Below are 23,684 nucleotides of genomic sequence, written 5' to 3' on the forward strand. Positions count from 1 at the left end.
CATTGGTTCATAGTCAGTAAGACAGGAACTAGCACGATCGCGCATTATCGAGACAATTTCCTGCTAGTGGGTGCCCCCAATTGTCCCCTGTGTGAAGGGCTACTCAAAAATACAGAAGGGCTCATGCATGATCAGGGGGTCCTGATAGCAAAGGAAAAAACTGAAGGCCCAACAGGAATATTATCGTGCCTAGGCATTGAGATGGACACGTTGATGAGAGAATCTCGCTTACCCACAGACAAAGTCAGGAAGCTGAGAGCTAGCCGGGGTCAGTTCAGGGAGGTAGGAAAGTGAGGTAATAGAATACTAATAAAAGCCAATTGGCCAAAAAATAATAAAGTTTTATTTAAATTTGCATGATGATGAAAATTACTTAAAATAACCCATTAAAAAGTGGGTGGGTAGTCAAGTCTATGTGGTGTTAAATATATAACCACAATAGGAATGTATTCCTAATTAACTCCTGATCGGTTAGAGCCTAATAAGATAGTTAGGGCCTTGAACCCCAATAGTAAATGGCTGCACCTGTATGCGTCCGTATATGGTGTGTGGTATGTGATATAAATCCCTGTAGCACACTGCGCAATAGCGCTAAGATGGAAAGTCTCTCCAAAGTCCATACAAACACTTGGATGGCAATAATACCAAGATGTACCTTTACCAAGTCCACATATGTGATCACCACAGTGTATAAAACCACCCTACGCGTTTCATGACACTCAGTCACTTCGTCAGGGGCATCAACGCTGTTATGACACACAGATATAAATGCATAATATAATGAATACAGGCATACCCCGCATTAACGTACGCAATGGGATCGGAGCATGTATGTAAAGCGAAAATGTACTTAAAGTGAAGCACTACCTTTTTCCCACTTATCGATGCATGTACTGTACTGTAATCGTCATATACGTGCATAACTGATGTAAATAACGCATGTGTAACAGGCTCTATAGTCTCCTCGCTTGCGCACAGATTCGGTACAGGTAGGGAGCCGGTATTGTTGTTTAGGACGTGATGACAGGCGCATGCGTGAGCTGCCGTTTACCTATTGGGCGATATGTACTTACTCGCGAGTGTACTTAAAGTGAGTGTACTTAAAGTGGGGTATGCCTGGATATATCTAAAACTTGGATATACTAGCAAAATTCTAAGGTTACGCTTATAGTGCCGGCGACGGTTGCTGGAAAATCAAATAGAGATGATTTCCAGCGATCGCGACCTACCCGTCGCTCCGCGCTTACTATAAGCGCACAATGCATTTGTTTTGCCGCGACATTGCGTCGCTGTCACCAACACTATAAGCGCAGCCTAAGAGTGATGGGAAACGCCAAGAACTGAGGTGTTACCTTATGCGGTTGGGCTCATGATAAATTCCCCCGAAGGGCTGAAAGTGCCAACTTATGTGGCCGGGCTGTACCCCTGCACAAATCTTAAGAAGGTAGGCTCCAACTTATGCAGTTGGGCCAAGTGTCACGGGAACTTGTGATAGGATATAATATACACCAAATAACTGGGTTGAACTGAACACGGCTTAGATATAATAAAGAGAATTTATTCCTTAGATAGGTGAACACGGCAGATAGTACAAATAACAGACAAGAAGATAACACTTACTTAGGGGGTTGGTATGAAGAAGTAATCAGGAAACTCGACTAGCAATTAAACAGCAATCAGGCATCAATCACTTGGTAAAAATGAAGACAAAGGATATAGGCTGACACCACTTTATATATAATTTCAGTCCTATACCTATCATTGAGTGCAGGCTATTGGAGAACAATTACCTGCACCCAATCTCTAACGTGGGAACATTGATAACCCGTGCCCCCCAGCTAGTTGGCACATGCGTACTGGGGGCCTCATTTCTGTAGCCCCACACCAAAGTCAGGGCACCGGCCTGTCTACCAGATGGGGAATCTGGTCAGGAAACTCTTTGTTTGTAGGTGGGAGTTATGGCACTTACAAACTACTCAAGCCCTGCATTTCTCCGCCCTAATGTATACAGCTAGGGTGGCTGAACCTTTGATCAGGCGGTCTGTTGTAGACATTAGGTCGCCCCTCTGAGCATTTACATTCCACAGATTGCAGGAATCTTCGCAGGCTTTTATCCCCGCTTTGAAACCCAATACAGTTTTTAATATTAAGACATATTAAAATAATCCGTTCTGTTGGGCCGAGCGGGTTGAAATGGCCCAGTCCCTCATGCCGGGAGTGACTCTTCATGGTGGCCAAGTTTCAGCCCGCTGCGACCTTCCAGACCAGAGATACACAAATGTAGTTTAAAACTTTTTGTACTTTAATACCGGATTCTCCGCTTTCAAAATTAATCTCTGCTTTTCACTCTTTTCCCATTGACATCAACAGGCTCCGCCGCCATAGGCTTCCAATGGAGCAACTCCGTCGTTGAAGTCAATGGGTTCCGCCGCTATAGTCTTTCAATGGGGCAACTCCGCCATTGAAGTCTATAGGGCTTCTCCGCCATAGGCTGTCAATAGAGTAACGCCGACATTGAAGTCTATGGGGAAAATGACCAATCTTTACAGTTGCCCACACTCTGTCTGGTTGGTCGGAGAGGTTTGGGAATGGTCATGCAGTCATGCCGGAACTGTGACTACATGCGACCCAAATCCCAGCCCTCTGGTCCTGCCAGAACCGGAGATATGGGCTTCCACCTTTCATGGTTTCGGACTTAGCCGTTTTCTCGCGCTGCTCAACCCTCCGCCATTGGAGTCAATGGCGCGACCCGCTTGGCTAGCGCGACCCTTTCTGGGGGTCCTGGATTCTTGGACCCGATGGTGGTCGAGTGGGGGGTTGCCTAAGAGCAAGGGGCAAAAATAATTTTATTTCTGGGTGCCCTAGAACTTAGGATTCCCATGCCAATTGTCGTTGACCTTGACCTAATAATGACGAAAGCTCTTTTTCAGACATTGTATCCGCTTTTGCGGTTTGGATGGCTGCCAACCCGTTCCTGGAGGTCGGCGTCAAGGAATTGACTTACAATGGTAAACCGCCGCTCCTCCTCTCGGACACCACCTGCTGGTCTTCGATGGAAACGAGCCAAAACCGCCAGATCCGCCATTGGGATGAATGGAGCTGCAATGGCGACCTAGGGGACACTGCAAAATGGAGCCTGAAAAGGCGGGAACATGGAACAAAGGGCTATAATCACTTTCTAACTATTAACCCATCTCCTTCTTAATGGGTGACCTGTGGCCCACTGGCCCTCATGGGGAGTGAGTCACTGATGGCACCATTAATGAACTCAGTCTCAGAGGGATAATCCTGACGAGAAAGTCCATCAGCATTGCTGTTTTCACTACCCTTGTTGGATAGTGAATTCGAATTCGAATTCTTGCAGGGCCAAGCTCCACCTTAGTAGCTTGGCATTCACCCCTGATGCCCTCTGTAGCCAACTCAGGGGGTTGTGGTCGGTGATGACCGTGAAAGCCCGCCCATACACATAAGGTTGGATCTTTCTGAGTGCCCACACAATGGCCAAGCATTCTTTCTCAATGGTGGCATATGCCACCTCCATGGGGAGCAGTTTGCGGCTGAGGTACACCACGGGGTGCTCTCTGCCATCTTCCCCCACCTGGCTCAACACAGCCCCAATGCCAAAGTCCGACGCATCAGTCTGTATGAGAAAATGTTTGGTGTAATCCGGGGCTGCCAGTATGGGGGCCCCAGCAAGAGCAGTTTTCAATGCCTGAAACATAGTTTCACAGGCAGGAGTCCAGGTAATAAGCACAGGCAGTTGCTTCCTAGTCAGATCAGTCAGGGGTTTGGCCATGGCGCTGTACTGTGTGACAAACTTCCTATAGTACCCTGCGGTGCCCAAAAATGCCATGACCTGTTTCTTGGTTTTTGGAACAGGCCACTGGACTATGGCTTCTACCTTGGCTGGCGCTGGTTTGAGGTGCCCTCCACCCACCCTGTGCCCAAGTACAGGACCTCTGCCATCCCTACCATACACTTGGTAGGCTTCAAGGAAAGCCCAGCTTCCCTAATCCTAGCAAACACCGCAGCTACATATCCAAAGTGGGATTCCCAGGAGTTACTAAAGACAGCAATGTCATCTAGGTAAGCCCTGGCATAGCTCTGCATCCCCTCCAGTAAACGATTGACCAGGCGTTGGAAGGTAGCCGGGGCATTTTTCATTCCAAATGGCATCACCAAGAATTCATAGAGGCCACTTGGGGTGATAAATGCTGACTTCTCCCTAGCCTCCAGGGTCAGTGGGATTTGCCAATAGCCTTTGCTCAAATCCATGGTGGTCAGATACTTTGCCCCCGCGAGTTCATCCAGTAACTCATCCATGCGGGGCATGGGGTAAGCATCTGACACCGTCCCAGCGTTGAGCAAGCGGTAGTCCAAAGAAAACCGGCTGGTCTTGTCCTTCTAAGGAACTAGGACTACCGGACTTGCCCAAGGGCTCTGGGACAGAGTAATTACCCCTAGGGTCAGCATCTCCTCTATCTCCCTCTCTATACTGGTCTTGACCTCTGCTGACACTCTATAAGCGTGCTTATGCAGAGGTCGCAGGTCACCTGTGTCCACTGGGTATTATGTGAGGTGTGTTTTCCCTTGCAAGGCAGTGAAGAGGGCCCTATACTTTGCTAGCATGTCCATGGCTTCTCCCTTCTGCCTAGCACTTAACTGCCCCCCTATCTCCACCTGTTCCACAGTGTTTCCCTGCCTAGCCTCCCCTAGGAGATCAGGCAGAGCATTGCTTGCCGGATCCTCCAGCAGTGGGCTACAAATTGCCATCCCTGTTCCCATACTCGGTGCTTTGTACTCTTTCAACATGTTAATGTGTATTGTATGTCTTTATTTATATAGCGCCATTAATGTACATAGCGCTTCACAATAGTAATACATGTGGTAATCAAATAAATAACAGATAATATAAATAACAGATCATGGGAATAAGTGCTTTAGACATAAAAGTAACATTAAGGAAGAGAAGTCCCTGCCCCGAGGAGCTTACAGTCTAATTGGTAGGTAGGGAGAACGTACAGAGACAGTAGGAGGGAGTTCTGATGCGTCTGCAGGGGGCCAAGCTTATGTATCATGTGTTCAGAATATCCACCGTGCTATTCATATGCTTCTTTAAGCAAGTGTGTCTTAAGGTGGGTCTTAAAAGAGAGGGTGCAAGTCGGGTACTGAGGGGAAGGGGATTCCAGAGGTGTGGGGCAGTCAGTGAAAAAGGTTTAAGGCGGGAGAGGGCTTTAGATACAAAGGGGGTAGAAAGAAGACATCCTTGAGAAGAACGCAAGAGTCTGGATGGTGCATAACGAGAAGTTAGGGCAGAGATGTAAGGTGGGGCAGAAGACTGTAAAGCTTTAAAAGTGAGAAGAAGGATTGAGTGTGAGACGCGGGATTTGACCAGAAGCCAGGAGAGGGATTTCATGAGGGGAGATGCTGAGACAGATCTAGGAAAGAGTAGAGTGATTCTGGCAGCAGCGTTTAGGATAGATTGTAGGAGAGACAGGTGAGAGGCAGGAAGGCCGGACAGCAGGAGGTTACAGTAATCAAGACGGGAGAGAATGAGGGCCTGAGTCAGAGTTTTAGCAGTCGAGCAACAGAGGAAAGGGCGTATCTTAGTTATATTGCGGAGGAAAAAGCAACAGGTTTTAGAAATGTTTTGAATGTGAGGGGCGAATGTGAGAGAGGAGTCGAGTGTGACCCCTAGGCAGCGTGCTTGGTTACTGGGTGAATGATCATAGTTCCAACAGTAATGTGGAACGAGGTAGTAGGGCCAGGTTTGGGAGGAAGTATGAGGAGCTCTGTTTTAGCCATGTTGAGTTTAAGGCGACGGAGGGCAAGCCAGGATGATATAGCAGAGAGACATTCAGAAACTTTGGTTTGTACAGCAGGTGTAAGGTCAGGTGTTGAAAAGTATATTTGTGTGTCGTCAGCATAGAGGTGATAATTAAACCCAAAAGATGTTATTAGGTCACCTAGAGAGAGTGTATACAGTGAAAAGAGAAGAGGTCCCAGGACAGAGCCCTGGGGTACCCCCACAGAGAGATCAATAGAGGAGGAGCAGGTGTTAGCAGAAGAGACACTGAAAGTACGATGGGAGAGGTAGGCTGAGATCCACGATAGAGCTTTGTTCCGAATACCAAGAGTATGGAGAATGTGAAGGAGAAGAGGGTGGTCCACGGTGTCAAATGCTGCAGAGAGGTCGAGTAATATGAGCAGAGTGTAATGACCTCTGTCTTTGGCAGCATGGAGGTCGTCAGTTATTTTAGTGAGGGCTGTTTCCGTGGAGTGAGCAGTGTGGAAGCCAGATTGTAGAGGGTCTAGAAGAGAATAGGTGTTGAGAAAATGGAGCAAGCGAGAGAATACAAGACGTTCAAGGAGTTTAGAGGAAAAAGGCAGGAGGGAGACAGGTCGATAGTTAGAAAGACAGGTAGGGTCAACCTTGCTGTTTTTGAGTAATGGTATGACTGTTGCATGTTTGAAGGAGGATGGAACGGTTCCAGAGCAGTGGGAGGAGTTAAAAATGTGTGTGAGCGTAGGGATTATAGTAGGAGCAAGAGGTTTTAGGAGATGGGAGGGAATGGGGTCAAGAGGGCAAGTGGTAGAGGGAGAAGAGGCGATCAACAGTGACACATCCTCCTCTGAGACAGTGGAAAAAAAGTCAAGGAAGGCAGGAGGAGAGTTAGGAAGAGATGTAGGATGGGAGGAAGAAACAGAGGGGATGTTCTGCCGTATGGATTCCACCTTTTCCTTAAAATAGTAAGCAAAGTCCTGAGCGGAGATGGAGGAAGGAGAGGCAGCTGAGGGTGGTTTGAGTAGAATATCAAAGACAGAGAAACGTCGGTGTGGGTTAGACTTGTGCATGTTGATTAGTGAAGAAAAGTAGGCTTGTTTAGCTTGCGAGAGGGCAGAGTTGAAACAGAATAGCATAAATTTGTAGTGAAGGAAGTCTGCGAGAGTATGAGATTTCCTCCAGAGGCGTTCGTAGGAACGAGTGGAGGAACGCAGCATGCGCGTGTGGGAATTTAGCCAGGGTTAGAAGGGCGAGTGCGGCAGAGAGAAAGCGGGTCATGAAGGTCAAGAGAGGAGGACACGGCAGAGTTGTAGTTCCTGACCAGGTTGTCAGGGTCTGTAGCAGAGCTAAGAGAGGAGAGGGAGGGATGTAAAGTGGACTCAAAGTAAGGTAAGTGAATAGAGCGCAGGTTTCTGCAGAACTGGGGGGTAGATGGAGGTGATGAAGGGGAGAAGCGAGATAGAGAGAATGAGATGAGATGATGGTCAGAGAGAGGAAAAGGGGAAATGGAGAAATCGGAGAGAGATAAGTTTTTAGTGAAAACCAGGTCTAAGTAGTGGCCATTCTTGTATGTGCTGGCTGCAGTCCGCTGTTGAAGGCCAAAAGAAGAGGTTAGAGAAAGAAAGCGGGAAGCCCAAGGGAGAGAACAGGGCAATTGAAGTCCCCAAGGAGAAGAACAGGGGAGTCTGAGGAGAGAAAGAAAGACAGCCAGGATTCAAAGTGAGAGAGAGAGAGGCAGAAGGGGGATGAGTAGAGGTAGGTGGGCGATAGATGACCGCCACATGGACAGGGAGAGGAGAGAAGATCTGGACAGTGTAAGCCTCAAAGGAGGGAAAAGCAAGAGAGGGGGGAATAGGAAGGATTCGGTAACGGCAGAGAGAGGAGAGCAGGAGCCCCACGCCTCCACCCCTGCCATCAGGGCGCGGAGTGTGGGAGAAGGAAAGGCCACCATAAGAGAGGGCAGCTTCCAGAGCAGAGTCAGACTGAGTGAGCCAGGTCTCAGTTATAGCAAATAGGAGCAGAGAGTGAGAGAGAAAGAAGTCATGCACAGAGAGGAACTTGTTAGAAAGGGTGAGCATTCCAAAGGGCACAGGAGAAACGGAGAGAGGAGGGAGGGCGGCAGGGGATGGGTATGAAGTTGGAGGGGTTAACACCAGAAGGAGTACAAGTTGCACGTGGAAGGTGAGGGCGAGAGCAAGTAGAAATAAGGCAGGGACCAGGACTGGTAGAGATATCCCCAGAAGCAAGGAGGGGAAGCATGGAAAGAAAGAGAATGTGTGAGAATGATTTGTAAGGGTGTGTTTTAGTGCAGGGTGTATAGCTGTGTGGTGACAGAGGGCACAGGTAAGAAAGGAGTTCATGTGAACTGAGAAGTGGGGAAGAAAGGAGAGATGGAGATATATGAATAGAGTTAGAGACATAAGGAGACTGGTGGAAGGAAGGTCCATGTACCCTGTGGCCATATAGTAGCTCGAAGGGGGAAAAGCCAGGTTTACCGCAGCACCTGTATCCATCAAGCCGATTGCTTGCCGGTCACCGACTGTGACCGGGGTGAGGTGTCTGCTCCGGCCATCCATCTGCTGTAGGGCTGTGCTGGGATGTCCTCTGCTCCTGGCTGTAGGCACTGAAGAAACCGGGACTGGCCTTGCATGGGACGTCTCTCTGGGAGTTGTTTCCATGACTGGTCCGGGATCTTTGGTGGAAGCCACCCGCACGCAGGCTACCGGCTTCGCAGCTGGGGTGCGTTGCCCCCGATGGGGTCCGCCGGAACGCAGGGGTTCCGGATAATCTGGTCATATGTGACCAGTACGGTTGCAGTTGTAGCACCGGTGTTCATGCCGGAGCTCTCCCGACTTCGGTGGACTGCTGCCCGCAGGCGGCTTCTGAGTCCATTGGGGAGTACTGCCAGTCTTTTTGGCCGTGGCCGCCGCCGCCGCTTTGGCTGCTGCCTTGGCGGGCATCAGTGCCCAGCTGGAGACATAATCATCTGTAAGCCTCTCCGCCTCCTGGTAAGTTTTGGGCTTTTTGTCGTACACCCAAGCCCTCACCGCCGGTGGACACTGCTGCATGAGCTGCTCCTGGAAAATCAGATCCAGCAGGAGTTGGTAAGTCTTTACCCCATAGCCCTCCACCCATCTGAGCCCATACAAGGCCATGCGGGCCACGTAAGTCACATAGGACTCCAGGGGCTGTCTCTCTTCCAGTCGTAATTTGCCCCGCTAGGCTTCAGGGGTGAGACCGTATTGGAATAATAATAGCTATTTTAAATGATCACAGTCATCAGCATACTCCTCTGGAAGCGCATCATGGTCTGCTTAGCCAAGCCGGACAGCAAGGGGTCAAATCGCGCGACCCGAATCTCGGTCGTGGTGGGCAGGGGGGCAATAAGCGGGTCGGTTCACTGCCATTTTAATGAACTGCAGCCGCTCCTCCGGTGTCCCTCTGTCACCCCACGCAGTAATCAGTGCCAGCATTTCAGGGGTGAACGGACTGGTAGCCGCAGCGACCAATACCCCTCCTGCTGCACTGCTCCCTGGAGATGCTTCCGCTCCCTCCTCTGGATTCTGCCGCCCCGGCGCTGGGTCCCTTCCCTGCTCTCCGGGCAGTTGCACGATGGCGAGCTGAGCCGTACCCTGGGGCTCTGCAAGCTGGGCTTCGTGATCTGTGATCGCATCCTCTATCTGCTCGACACCCTGGCCCTCCGTGGCCAGTCCGTATTCTCTGCACTTTTCCCGTAGCTGAGTCCGGACGTTAGATGAGCCGGAACATTGAGGTGGTGTTATAACTCGTGTTACATGCTGTACACTGTGAGTTCAATATCTTTAGCCTTAGGAACTCGCAATTCACCTCGAGTTCCAACTGTATTACAGAGTCCCGCAGTAAACTGTAATACAGGTTCAGTTCAATCCCGCCGCTGCCACTAGTTTATTATATGCCTGTCATGGGAACTTGTGATAGGATATAATATACACCAAATAACTGGGTTGAACTGAACACGGCTTAGATATAATAAAGAGAATTTATTCCTTAGATAGGTGAACACAGCAGATAATAAAAATAACAGACAAGAATATAACACTTACTTAGGGGGTTGGCATGAAGAAGTAATCAGGAAACTCGATTAGCAATTCAACAGCAATCAGACATCAATCAGTTGGTAAAAATGAAGACAAAGGATATAGGCTGACACCACTTTATATATAATTTCAGTCCTATACCTATCATTGAGTGCAGGCTATTGGAGAACAATTACCTGCACCCAATCTCTAACGTGGGAACATTGATACCCCATGCCCCCCAGCTAGTTGGCACATGCGTACTGGGGGCCCTGGGGGTCTCATTTCTGTAGCCCCATACCAAAGTCAGGGTGCCGGCCTGTCTACCAGATGGGGGATCTGGTCAGGAAACTCTTTGTTTGTAGGTGTGCGTTATGGCACTTACAAACTACTCAAGCCCTGCATTTCTCCGCCCTAATGTATACAGCTAGGGTGGCTGAACCTTTGATCAGGGGGTCCTGGATTCTTGGACCCGATGGTTGTCGAGTGGGGGATTGCCTAAGAGCTAGGGGCAAAAAGAATTTTATTTCTGGGTGCCCTAGAATTTAGGATTCCCACACCAATTGTCGTTGACCTTGACCTAATAGTAATGAAAGCTCTTTTTCAGACATTGTATCCGCTTTTGCGGTTTTGCGGTTTGGATGGCTGCCAACCCGTTCCTGGAGGTCGGCATCGAGGAATCCCCATTGAAGTCAATGGCTCCATTGACTTACAATCGGAAACCGCCGCTCCTCTTCTCGGACGCCACCTGGTGGTCTTCGATGGAAACGAGCCAAAACCGCCAGACCCACCATTGGGATGAATGGAGCTGCAATGGCGACCATGGGACACTGCAAAATGGAGCCTGAAAAGACGGGAACGTGGAACAAAGGGCTATAATCACTTTCTAACTATTAACCCTTCTCCTCCCGGATGGATCCCAGTGTGTGTGTGGTGCATTCACTGACATGGTGGTAACACATTATAACAGGGGAGCACACATTTGGATGCTGCAGCAAGGTAAAAACCACTCCTGGACCGCAGTCCAGTTAACCCCTTGCCTCCCTGGTGAGGTCAGGGGTTGGCCATATCGGGTGCAACCCCTTTAATACCGGGCCAATCCCCCTCTCCCTCTACACCCAGGCAGCCCAAAGGGGGGAATAGGCGTGGATCATTCCCAGCAGGACGCGGGGAACTAGTGGGCTGGCTGACAGTTTAATTGTCAAATGTTATTTAAAAAACTAAATCTGTGACCTTATTTTACTTTCACAAAACTGTGTGGTCTCCGTGTGTCTGTGGGGGTAAGAAATCATGGAGTATGCACACTAAGCCTTTATGCTTCTTGTCCATAATCAGTGAGTTATTCAGATGCACTACGAATGGGATCTGGTTCCTGTGGAAGTGTTTCACCACGTGGTGACCTCTGCAGTTACTGATATATATTGTACTTGTCCTTCACAGTAATATCCTCCTACACATGCAGGGGGGTGTGGGGGGGGGGGGGGAGAGGAGAGAAAAGGATGTATATGTGATATATACAGATGTGAGGGTTTGGAGGTATTTCTGTCTGTCTCCCTGAAGTGGGACAGGTGTGTGTCTATGTCTGCCTGTACTTTGTACTTCTGTTTTCCTTTTGTGTGTGTGTGTGTGTGTGTATGTACCGGTCCTACTGTGCCGCACGTGTTTCTGTCTGTCATGTAGTGCGTGTCTGTCTGTTCCCTTATATCCTGCGCAAGTCTGTATGTCCCGTGAATTGTTCATGTGTTTGTCTGTTCCGTGGACGCCTGTCTGTCCACACTAATTCAAGGCCTTCGGCAACTAAGCATTATAAATAGGGGGCGTCGGGAGAAAAAATGTTGGGAACCTTTGCTCTAAAATAGCCTGTCCTGAGTGACAGAGATGAGCCTCTGTTTCCGGCTCTGTAACTTGTTTCTTGTTCCTGACATAAACCTCACAACAAAAACACAAAGTGTAACTTGAGTTCCTCTTTGCTGGATTCAAACATGACTGACATCTCTATTAGAATAACAGGAAATCTCCTCTTACCCAGTGGACTGAGGTTCTCCATCATCACGTCCTTGTAATGTTCCTTGTGTCCTTCTAAATACTCCCACTCCTCCATGGAGAAATACACAGCAACATCATCACACTTTAAACGTACCTGAAACAGAGAGAATTCCTGTTAGGGTTCCGGTCATGGCTTTGGCTGTAACTCACCCTATAGAGCTTCCGCCCTCCCTGTACTGGGCAATAAGAATCACCTGCTCTTGGAATACACTGCAGTCTGCTTGATGCTGCCTTTTATGCAGCTCTGTCCCTATTGGTTTCCCATGCTATTTAGAGTCAGCCCTTCCCCCAGGAAGTGGCAGAGCATAGGTCTTCTTCCATGTAACTGTGCTTGCCACAAGCACCTCTGCTTGGCCTTCTTGTCCTGCCTTGAAACTTTTGTTATCCTTCTGCATCTAAAGGACGTTCCTTTGCTGTAGCCACTGTGCTAAAGCTTCCTGTCCCTGACAGACTTCGCCTTCATTGTGCAGAAACACTTCACTGAAGTGGCTACACTGAAGCCCTCAGTGTTTCTGTGGCCTATCTGCATCCCCTGTTCCCAGTGGTCTTCTCTACGACCTGTTCCTGTCCCCCATCCAGAGGCCTTCATCACGATGTAGCACCTACGCTGAAGTTTCCTAATGCCGACCCCAGCTTGTGACCACGACCACCGCTTCTGTGCCGCCTGTCTTGACCCCAGATTGCCTACGGATTACCCTGCCTTCTCCAACCCTGACTTGGCTACGCACGACTATGGACTACGCAATCCGGACTTGGCTACATGGTTTAAGGTCGGTGTATACCTATCCCCACCTCAGCCTCGCGGTCCGGTCCAGGTTTGGGGTGAGCACGACCGTTACAATTCCCCACTCAGTATCCAGATATAATAATTGATCCTGTAAGAATCTTTTCCTTATGGAAATTCAGGTGAGCAAGGCAGAGAGGGAAATACAGATACATAGAACAGAGTTTGTTCAAGAAAAGGCTGAATGAAGACAGAAAGGTGGTAATATCTAACGCTGCCCAGCGGCCCTCACCTCTCCAGTCAGCAGGTGAATGATGATGTTGGTGTGTTCCAGGATCTTCTCAGACATCAGCTTCTTGTTATTGTTTCTCTCATGTATCAGGGAGTTAGTTGGATTCTCCATGATGGGTCTCTGGGTCCTGCAGAATATTTCTGGCACACAGGGACTGCTGCTGTCTGTGACATGCTCACCGTGCTTCTTCACAACAATATAATCCTACATATTGAGAGAGACAGTAATAAATATCACTGTGCAGAGCAAGAGACACAGTTCACAGGTCTCATGTTCCTGCAGATTTGTTGCTTTGCAGTAAGAGGGACGCGTCTCTTGTTAACAGCTCTATACTCAATCTATTCAGTGCCCTCCCCACCAATTCTGTCTATTGTATCACTGACATGTCTGCACCAAACTCACTTACTCCCCTGAGCACAAATATCATGGATTGTACAAACATCACATTAAAATGTGAATATAATAACACGCACACAGTTAAGTTACGGTGGGTAAAAAAAGTGACAAAAACCCTCCACAGCAAAGCAAATGGAAATATTACTGTATGCTCATTTGCATGTCCTGCAGTGGAAGTGATAATGGTGAAAGGCGGGGTTGCAGATCTGCTAAGACATATCTCTCTCTCTCTCTGCCTGTCCCTTCCTGGATCCAAATACATTCTATCACTGGGTCAATCCCCTCTGCCAAACTACATCTTTCTCTGACCCTATCTGACCCTGTGCTCTCCTGCTGCCTAATCGTGTCCTTATGTGTTCCTGGGCTCTCCATATTGTTACCTAGTAGATGAGGTTGAAAAAAGACATACGTCCATCAAGTTCAACCTATGCTAAATTAAGACAACAGATACTTTATCCTATATCTATATGACCAAACATCTTGCCTGCCCTTGGGTTCCTGCTTTCTCTAATTACATGTGTCCCTGGATATTGCTTCTCATGTTCCTCACATATTAACGCTCTGCAGGTCCCTGTTGTAGTGAGGGAGATAAGAGGGGTGTCATAACTTTCTCCAGCAGCCCTTACCTCTCCAGTCAGCAGGTAGATAATCTCCAGGGTGTGATCCAAGATCCTCTCAGTCATCTGCTTCTTGTCCTTGTTCATCATCAGATGGTGCAAGAATGGGTTCTGGTTCTTGTGGAAGTGTTTCCACTTCCTCTGCTGTTACTGATATATATTGTACTTGTTCTTCACAGTAATATCTCCCTGCACATGGAGGGGGGAGGGGGGGTTGAAAGGGATGTGCATGTAACACTGCAGTGACTGAAAAGGGTCAAATGAATTCTGGAAGAGGGGTGCAATTCTTTGTTACGATGTAGTTAACCCCTCACACTCCGGAACCGCTGACGCTGGAACTTGGACGTTTCTTGGTTGATCTTAGGTGAATCTCACTAGGATTGGGCTGCAGGCATGTTTATAGGGTTAATGATCCTATCTTTAACATATCCAGCCAATCCTACCGTGGGAACAATTTTTCCCACATATCCCCGACTTGCCAGGAGTTGCTTCCCGGTCTGCTAAGAGCATGCGTCAACCTGACACCTAAGCTGCTTAGCATACCGGGCCAACCTCTTACCTGGCGGCAGTAAGTCTGGGGTTTGGCTACAATGTGTGAAGTACCCATACTTCGCGCTGGTATCTGATACTTGAAAATAATCCGGTCACCCTAACACCTAGGGTCTCTGAGGCTTTTCAACTCTGGACTTCTTTAGACACTGGTGCACCAATTTAGCAGGGTGCCCTTTGAAGTACGGAGATGAAAAATCCCTCAGCTCATTCATCCATAAAATATGGGCATGTTAATGGATTCACTGCCGGGCTGACAGGAAAGGGTTCCAGTCTGTACATTTAAAACACCATTGAAATACAGTTTATTTTTATATGTATGTTCTGTATGTGCAAGAAATATAAAACTCATATGTATGTTCATGGTACTTTGTTAACTAGCTGCACTACAAAAATTAGAGTGCTAGCTCTTTCCTAGCGCAAGTTAGCCACTTCATTGAATGGGCTCTGTGATGTGGATTGCGGTTTGACCTATAATCATTCTGGGTTACAAGTCGGCATACAATGTATCCATGCTGGCTTTGATCGGTAACCGCAGACACACTTCTCCAATTCAATTTAAGTGGATAACAAGATGGCTGGATACCATGTAGCATTCAGGTACTTCAGCTAGACCGCAGACCACTTATTCAATTGACTTTGCGGTTTCAACGAATACCCATCTTCAATACAGCCACTTACTCGCAGGCACACTTACGCAATTAGCGCTTGCAAACTGCTAGAAGCTCCCTCTTGTGTCGCGAATACAGTTTGCACATTTCCCATTCATTTATACTACTGCAGCTAACTTCTGGGGCTGCAAAACAGGGACAATAAAGATAATGTAGGGGAAAACAGGGCATTATGGTGACCATACAGTTTAACCCCTTCAGTCAAAACAAGGTTTAGGGTTAACTAGCCAGGCATAATACCTTTATTATTTGCCTGGTTAACCCTTCACCGCCACAGTGTATGTATCTATTCTCCTGTGGTGTGTCTGTCTGTCTGTTCTGTGCGAGTCTATGTCTGCCTGTACTTTGTACATATGTTCTCCTGTGGTGTGTGTATGTGTACCTGTTCTATTGTGCCACGTGTGTTTCTGTGTGCCTGTCATAAAGATAAAATAATAAAGATTTAATGCTAAAGCATAGATAACATATTGTGAAAACCTAAGTGACGCTTTAATACAACAGCTCTGTGTTAAAATAATATGGGGTTAATCCCCTAGGACAATTCAAATGGATATAGTATCAAGTATATAAACAGGGCCTACAAATCTTCTTATTAATCCCCACCTTGATGTGATGATTAGCACAGTTGACAATATGGTGAAGGTGACTACAGAGATATATTTGAGGTTGTTATATCTCACATAATGTAGATGGATTCAAATAAACCCAGCAGTGATGCATGTAAAACACACCTTGCATATTTACATGTGGCTGAAATACTGCAGCAGACTCCTATAGTTGTTGCTAGATTGTGGATCATGAACCCACCGTGTTGCTAAATTGCAACCGTCTGTATGCAGAGACAAGTGGAGAAAGTATCAAAAAGTATCAAATGTATTTGTAACAAGGTTACTGTGCCAGTGACCCAAATAATATAAACCCTCTGTGTCCAGGATCATTGTGAGTCTCTGTATCTCTGTACAATGTAGGTCTAGACTAAGCTCTCACTAGAGGTTGCCTTGTGGGCCCACATCTTAGGCTGTGCTTATAGTGCCGGCGACAGCAACACGATGTCGTGTCAAAATAAATGCATTGTCGCCATCGTCGGCGCTTATAGTGGATGCGACGGCTATCCATTACATGGGAGGGGTTGCTGGCCAATCAGAGCAAACCTGATTATCCACTCTTTCACACTCACCAAATGTCTGTAACACCTCCAGGCTCCCAACCATTGTCTCAATACACATTTATCTGCAGGAACCTGAGCTGATTAAATCAGAGTCCCCTCCATACAAATGTATCTCACATGCAAATCACATTACAAGTCTGCTATCTTAGAAATTCGTCCATACAGTCACATAATCCAATTAACACTTTACAGGGCTGACTCCCAAATTACATCACAGTGCTTATACATAGATCACAAAACACTTTACCTCATATTGCTTGCTCAACTAGACTTGGGGATTGCATTAACAGGGAATAATGTGCTTTGGAATACATTCTCACATACATAGTGCATTATACATTCCCTGTTCTCCCCCAGATATTAAATACATTTGGATGAAATACGCCTTACATAGGTGGCCAAGTTACATGGATTTAGGGGTAGCTAGATGGGCTTCATCCTAGTTTTGTGATGCCAGTAACCCCTACCGTCACACCGCTCTACTGCAAAACGAGTTTACAAAGTTTGAACCACCTAAACAGGCACTAGCTAAACCTTCAGCTGCCCTAGAGGCAACAAACAAAGGTATGAGTGCAGAATCAAAAACAGAAGAATCCTTATCTGTTGAAGCTGGAAAGATAGGACATTCTCTGGAAATGGACGTGGAATTTCAACTTCATTCCAAAGAATGAACTGACAACAGCATTGAGTGAAAAAAAAAGTGCAGAAGGACAGCTTCAAGAGCTGAAAACTCAAATAGCTATTCTTGAATACTCTTTAAGTGATACCATAAAATGGCACAAGTCTAGGATAGTAGAAATTAATTCTGGACATGAGACAGAATTCAAAAGTATGCTGATAAAAAGGCTTTGCAAGACCTGAGCAATGGTTACAAGGAATGGACATTTCGAGATAAATTGGAGTCCATGGAAAAGATGGCGCAAGAAAGCTATTTGCGTAAATGCTCTGCGACTGTCGCCATACTGTCTGCCTACAAAGAGAAGATCGCCCAACCCAGGGGAAATCACATGACCACACGTTTAGTAGAAAGACCGTACTTGTAAAATGTCCTCCTCGAGCGACTCAGGAGTGCTGACCTCAAGCACCTTCTGGAGGACACACTAATAACCTGGAGAAAGGACTCCAATCTCCGTTAGACTGAGGGTTCTCTTCGTCCATCCACTCTCATTCGAGCCACAGAGATATCTCGAGTGAGAGTGGAAGGATGGGCTTCAGCCTTGGTAAGCCCGGGCTTCCCACAAACAGGTGAGGTATGTAACAGGGAATTATCCCTTTTGAAGAAACTCGCTCTAAAATCTAGCAGGGATCTGGTTAAGTGCAGCAGTCAATTAACCAGACTACACCTGACCAATTAAGTCTCTTAGAAAAGCCTCCTGTTTTCAACAGGAGGTAGATTACTTAGCTCACAAGGGAGCTGACCAAGGAAAAGAAAGACAGCAGAGATGTCCTTAGCCCACAATGGGCTGACCTAAGGAAAATAGGGTCTTGATTGCATTTGCTATACATGGACACAGAGAGTGCCATAACGTACAAGGATGCTGACCCATGAGAACAGAGAGGTTTTCCCCTACAGAAACCCCTGATAAGATAAGAGACTTTCTGTTTGGACTGTTTGGTGAGATAGATAGATAGATATTGTATGTCTTTATTTATATAGCACCATTAATGTACATAGCGCTTAACAGTAGTAATACGCGATAATCATACAAATAATATAAATAACAGGTCATGGAAATAAGTGCTTCAGACATAAAAGTAACATTAAGGAAGAAGAGTCCCTGCTCCGAGGAGCTTACAATCTAATTGGTAGGTAGGGAGAACGTACAGAGACAGTAGGAGGGAATTCTGGCAAGTGCGTCTGCAGGGGGCCAAGTTTGAAGTATCATGTGTATCGTATTAGCCACGGTGCTACTCATATGCTTCTTTAAGCAAGTGTGTCTTAAGGTGTGTCTTAAAGGTGGATAGAGAGGGTGCTAGTCGGGTATTGAGGGGAAGGGCATTTCAGAGGTGCGAGGCAGTCAGTGAGAAAGTTTTAAGGCGGGAGAGGGCATTAGATACAACAAAAGGGTTAGCGAGAAATTAGGGATGAGCTGTAAGGAGGGGCCGAAGAGTGTAAAGCTTTAAAAGTGAGAAGAAGGATTGAGTGTGAGACGCGGGATTTGATCGGAAGCCAGGAGAGGGATTTCATGAGGGGAGATGCTGAGACAGATCTAGGAAAGAGTAGAGTGATTCTGGCAGCAGCGTTTAGGATAGAATATAGGGGAGACAGGTGAGAGGCAGGGAGGCCGGACAGCAGGAGCTTCCAGTAATCAAGACGGTAGAGAATTCGGGCCTGAGTCAGAGTTTTAGCAGTCGAGCAACAGAGGAAAGGTTGTTTGTCATATTGCTGAAGAAAAAGTGACAGGTTTTAGAAACGTTCTGAATGTGAGAGAGGAGTCGAGTGTGACCCTAGGCAGCGTGCTTGGGCTTCTGGGTGAATGATCGTACTTCCAACAGTAATGTGGAAGGAGGTAGTAGGGCAGGTTTGGGAGGAATTATGAGGAGTTCTGTTTTTGCAATGTTAAGTTTAAGGCGGCAAGGGCCATCCAGGATGATATAGCAGAGAGACATTCAGAAACTTTGGTTTGTACAGCAGGTGTAAGGTCAGGGGTTGAAAAATACATGTGTCGTCAGCATAGAGGTCTAGGTCACCTAGAGAAAGTGTGTACAGAGAAAAGAGAAGAGGTCCCAGGACAGAGCCCTGGGGTACCTCCACATAGAGATCGATAGAGGAGGATGTGTTAGCAAAAGAGACACTAAAGTTACAATGGGAAAGGTAAGTGGAGATCCAGGATACAGCTTTGTTTTGAATATCAAGAGTATGGAGAATGTGAAGGAGAAGAGGGTGGTCCACGTGTCAAATGCTACAGAGAGTTAGAGTAATATGAGCAGAGTGTAATGACCTCTGTCTTTGGCAGCAAGGAGGTCATTAGTTATTTAGTGAGGGCTGTTTCAGTTGAGTGAGTAGTGCGGAAGCCAGATTGTAGAGGGTCTAGGAGAGAATAGGTGTTGAGAAAATGGAGCAAGCTAGAGAATACAAGACGTTCAAGGAGTTTAGAGGCAAAAGGCAGGAGGGAGACAGGTTGATAGTTAGAAAGACAGGTAGGGTCAAGCTTGCTGTTTTTGAGTAATGGTAGAACTGTTGCATGCTTGAAGGAGGATGGAAAGGTACCAGAGTAGAGGGAGGAGTTAAAAATGTGTGTGAGCCTATGGATTATAGTAGGAGCAAGAGGTATTAGGAGATGGGAGGGAATGGAGTCAAGGGGGCAAGTGGTAGAGGGAGAAGAGGAGATCAAGACACATCACCCAACAGTCCAAAAAGAAAGTGTGTATGTATAAATGTATATAAAAAAAAAGTTGGGGGTGGTAAGCAACTTAACTACCCACCCAGTTAGGGCACTGCTATTCACAGTTGAGTGCAAATAGCCGCACGGCTATTCGCACTCAGTAGGAAATAAAATGGAAAACAAATAAACATCCCAGCCAGGAATCGAACCCTGGTCCACTCTGTTAATGGCCTGGAGCATTACCACTGAGCTATAAGACTTTCTGATGCTTTTGTAGTGAATAAAGGCATAGAAGCCTATTGACATTACAGTGTTCATAGCAGCGCGGCTATTCGCACTCAGTTAAGTTGAAAGCGGGTGCTTTTCCTGGCCTTAGAAAGCGCGCCGTCCAGGGGGCGGGCCTCATTGGGCAAACCGCTCACGTGACCGGCCCTGCGCTCCGGCAAGCTAAGAAACTAAAGATTTCTTAAGACACGCTTCTGCAAGCGTGCGGAAGCGTGCGCGAGCCCCTGCTAAAGCCGCTCTCATTGCGGCTGCAGGGGCTCAGTGTCGAGCAGCAGCACGCCTCAGCACGGGTCAGCGCCTAAGCGATGACCATGCCCGAGGCCTAAGGACTCTGCTTCGCCTGCAGAAGCTGGTGCTTTTATGTGGCCTGACAGGTGAGGCACTGAGCGCGCTTTGGAGGCGGGTTGAAGGTGTGGCGGAGGTGGGGCGGGAGGCGGGGCTAGTCCCTTATCCCCATTGGATGTTTGCTGTCACATGACCGCTCCTCCGCTCCCCTCAGCGCGTATATTTAAACTTGCCTGTCGCCTGCATTTACACACGCCTGCGCACGCATGCGGAAGCGACTCCTAAGGCTGAAGTCCCACTAACTACTACAGCGCACGCCTGTGCGATCAAGCCCCGCCCACCCAGTTCCTCCGGTCCCAGTCCCTACCTTGTCGCGCACCTTTCCTCAGCGGTGAGTTTGAGATTGGCATTTGCGAAGGAGGCGTGGCCACGCCCCCGCCGGCAGTTCAGCCAATGAGGACCAACCAGCCGCAGGACGTCATAGCCACGCCCCCGCAAACCTACCACCACGCCCCCTCCCGTCGCAAATGTTCTCTCTCCCCTCAGACCGCAGATCGCGGTCTAGCGCTGTGCATGCGCCGCCCCCCCCTCCGGGCGCGTGCCACAGTGCTGACTGGGGACTCGGCCTAAAGCCGCGCTGATTACAGATGCAGGGGATATAGAATGTCAATAGGGGAGTGTTCTGTATTTTTTTTCCATTTTATTTGCTACTGAGTGCGAATAGCCGTGCGGCTATGAACACTGTAATGTCAATAGGCTTCTATGCCTTTATTCACTACAAAGCATCAGAAAGTCTTATAGCTCAGTGGTAATGCTCCAGGCCATTAACAGAGTGGACCAGGGTTCGATTCCTGGCTGGGATGTTTATTTTTTTTCCTACTGAGTGCGAATAGCTGTGCGGCTATTTGCACTCAACTGTAAATAGCCGTGCGGCTATTTGCACTCAACTGTGAATATCCACTGCCCCCAGTTAGATAGGGCTGGAGTAAAATGTGTAGTGATTTCTCTAAAGTGGAGTAGGATTTTCTTTTATGTTTGTGTTTGCAGTGTTTAAAGGAACAGGCACAATAAAGCCTTATTTTAATTTCATTGCATACCTCTGCACACATCTCTTACACTATGTATTACAATAGCTGCTGTATTTCAGTGTTACAGTGTGTGTATATTACAATAGCTGCTGTATATTATGTGTTACAGTGTGTCTGTGTATTACAATAGCCGCTGTATGTCAGTGTTACACTGTGTCTGTGTATTACAATAGCTGTTGTATGTCACTGTTACAGTGTGTCTGTGTTACAATAGCTGCTGTATGTCAGTTACAGTGTGTCTGTGTATTACAATAGCTGTGTGTCAGTGTTACAGTGTCTGTGTATTACAATAGCTGCTGTATGTAAGTGTTACAGTGTGTCTGTGTATTACAATAGCTGTGTATGTCAGTGTTACAGTGTGTCTGTGTATTACAATAGCTGCTGTATGTCAGTGTTACAGTGTCTGTGTATTACAGTAGCTGTGTATGTCAGTGTTACAGTGTGTCTGTGTATTACAATAGCTGCTGTATGTCAGTGTTACAGTGTGACTGTGTATTACAATAGGTGTTTGTGTCAGTGTTACAGTGTGCCTGTGTATTACAATAGCTGTGTGTGTCAGTTTTAGTGTGTCTGTGTATTACAATAGCTGCTGTATGTCAGTGTTATAGTGAGTGTGTGCCTGTGTATTACAATAGCTGTGTATGTCAGTGTTACAGTGTCTGTGTATTACAATAGCTGTGTATGTCAGTGTTACAGTGTGTCTGTGTATTACAATAGCTGTGTGTGTCAGTGTTACAGTGTGCCTGTGTATTACAATAGCTGCTGTATGTCAGTGTTATAGTGAGTGTGTGCCTGTGTATTACAATAGCTGTGTATGTCAGTGTTACAGTGTCTGTGTATTACAATAGCTGTGTATGTCAGTGTTACAGTGTGTGCCTGTGTATTACAATAGCTGTGTGTGTCAGTGTTACAGTGTGTCTGTGTATTACAATAGCTGTGTGTGTCAGTGTTACAGTGTGTCTGTGTATTACAATAGCTGTGTATGTCAGTGTTACAGTGTCTGTGTATTACAATAGCTGTGTATGTCAGTGTTACAGTGTGCCTGTGTATTACAATAGCTGTGAGTGTCAGTGTTACAGTGTGCCTGTGTATTACAATAGCTGTGTGTGTCAGTGTTAGTGTGTCTGTGTATTACAATAGCTATGTGTGTTAGTGTTACAGTGTGTGTCTGTGTATTACAATGGCTGTGTGTCAGTGTTACAGTGTGTCTGTGTATTACAATAGCTGTGTGTGTCAGTGTTACAGTGTGTCTGTGTATTACAATAGCTGCTGTATGTCAGTGTTACAGTGTGTCTGTGTATTACAATAGCTGCTGTATGTCAGTGTTACAGTGTGCCTGTGTATTACAATAGCTGTGTGTCAGTGTTACAGTGTGTCTGTGTATTACAATAGCTGTGTGTGTCAGTGTTAGTGTGTCTGTGTATTACAATAGCTGTGTGTGTCAGTGTTACAGTGTGCCTGTGTATTACAATAGCTGCTGTATGTCAGTATTACAGTGTCTGTGTATTACAATAGCTGTGTGTGTTAGTGTGCCTGTGTATTACAATAGCTGTGTATGTCAGTGTTACAGTGTGCCTGTGTATTACAATAGCTGCTGTATGTCAGTGTTACAGTGTGACTGTGTATTACAATAGCTGTGTGTGTCAGTGTTACAATGTGTGCCTGTGTATTACAATAGCTGTGTGTGTCAGTGTTACAGTGTGCCTGTGTATTACAATAGCTGTGTGTGTCAGTGTTACAGTGTGTGCCTGTGTATTACAATAGCTGTGTGTGTCAGTGTTACAGTGTGTGCCTGTGTATTACAATAGCTGTGTGTGTCAGTGTTACAGTGTGTGCCTGTGTATTACAATAGCTGTGTGTGCCTGTGTATTACAATAGCTGTGTATGTCAGTGTTACAGTGTGCCTGTGTATTACAATAGCTGTGTGTGTCAGTGTTACAGTGTGTGCCTGTGTATTACAATAGCTGTGTGTGTCAGTGTTACAGTGTGCCTGTGTATTACAATAGATGCTGTATGTCAGTGTTACAGTGTGTGCCTGTGTATTACAATAGCTGTGTGTGTCAGTGTTACAGTGTGTCTGTGTATTACAATAGCTGTGTGTGTCAGTGTTACAGTGCCTGTGTATTACAATAGCTGTGTGTGTCAGTGTTACAGTGTGTGCCTGTGTATTACAATAGTTGCTGTATGTCAGTGTTACAGTGTGTGCCTGTGTATTACAATAGATGCTGTATGTCAGTGTTACAGTGTGTGCCTGTGTATTACAATAGCTGTGTGTGTCAGTGTTACAGTGTGTCTGTGTATTACAATAGCTGTGTGTGTCAGTGTTACAGTGTGTGCCTGTGTATTACAATAGCTGTGTGTGTCAGTGTTACAGTGTGTGCCTGTGTATTACAATAG

The 23,684-nt window shown here is 46.8% G+C and overlaps 2 protein-coding genes across 2 annotated transcripts in view; both read right to left on the reverse strand.

Annotated features, from left to right (window-relative positions):
- LOC142465288 (uncharacterized) overlaps positions 1-23,684 on the reverse strand; it is a 446,439-nt gene that overhangs the window by 374,842 nt on the left and 47,913 nt on the right.
- The window catches only part of LOC142465279 (uncharacterized), a 60,176-nt gene that overhangs the window by 35,117 nt on the left and 1,375 nt on the right, over positions 1-23,684 (reverse strand). Inside the window, exons 2-4 of the mRNA XM_075569286.1 lie at positions 13,925-14,104; positions 12,903-13,106; positions 11,866-11,980 (exon numbers count right to left, since the gene is read on the reverse strand). Of these exons, the coding sequence (XP_075425401.1) occupies positions 11,866-11,980; positions 12,903-13,106; positions 13,925-14,005 (400 nt within the window). The 5' untranslated portion in view covers positions 14,006-14,104. The remainder of the gene's footprint in view (positions 1-11,865; positions 11,981-12,902; positions 13,107-13,924; positions 14,105-23,684) is intronic.

Source organism: Ascaphus truei, chromosome 13 (genome assembly GCF_040206685.1).
Source record: "Ascaphus truei isolate aAscTru1 chromosome 13, aAscTru1.hap1, whole genome shotgun sequence".
Classification (NCBI taxonomy): Eukaryota; Metazoa; Chordata; class Amphibia; order Anura; family Ascaphidae; genus Ascaphus; species Ascaphus truei.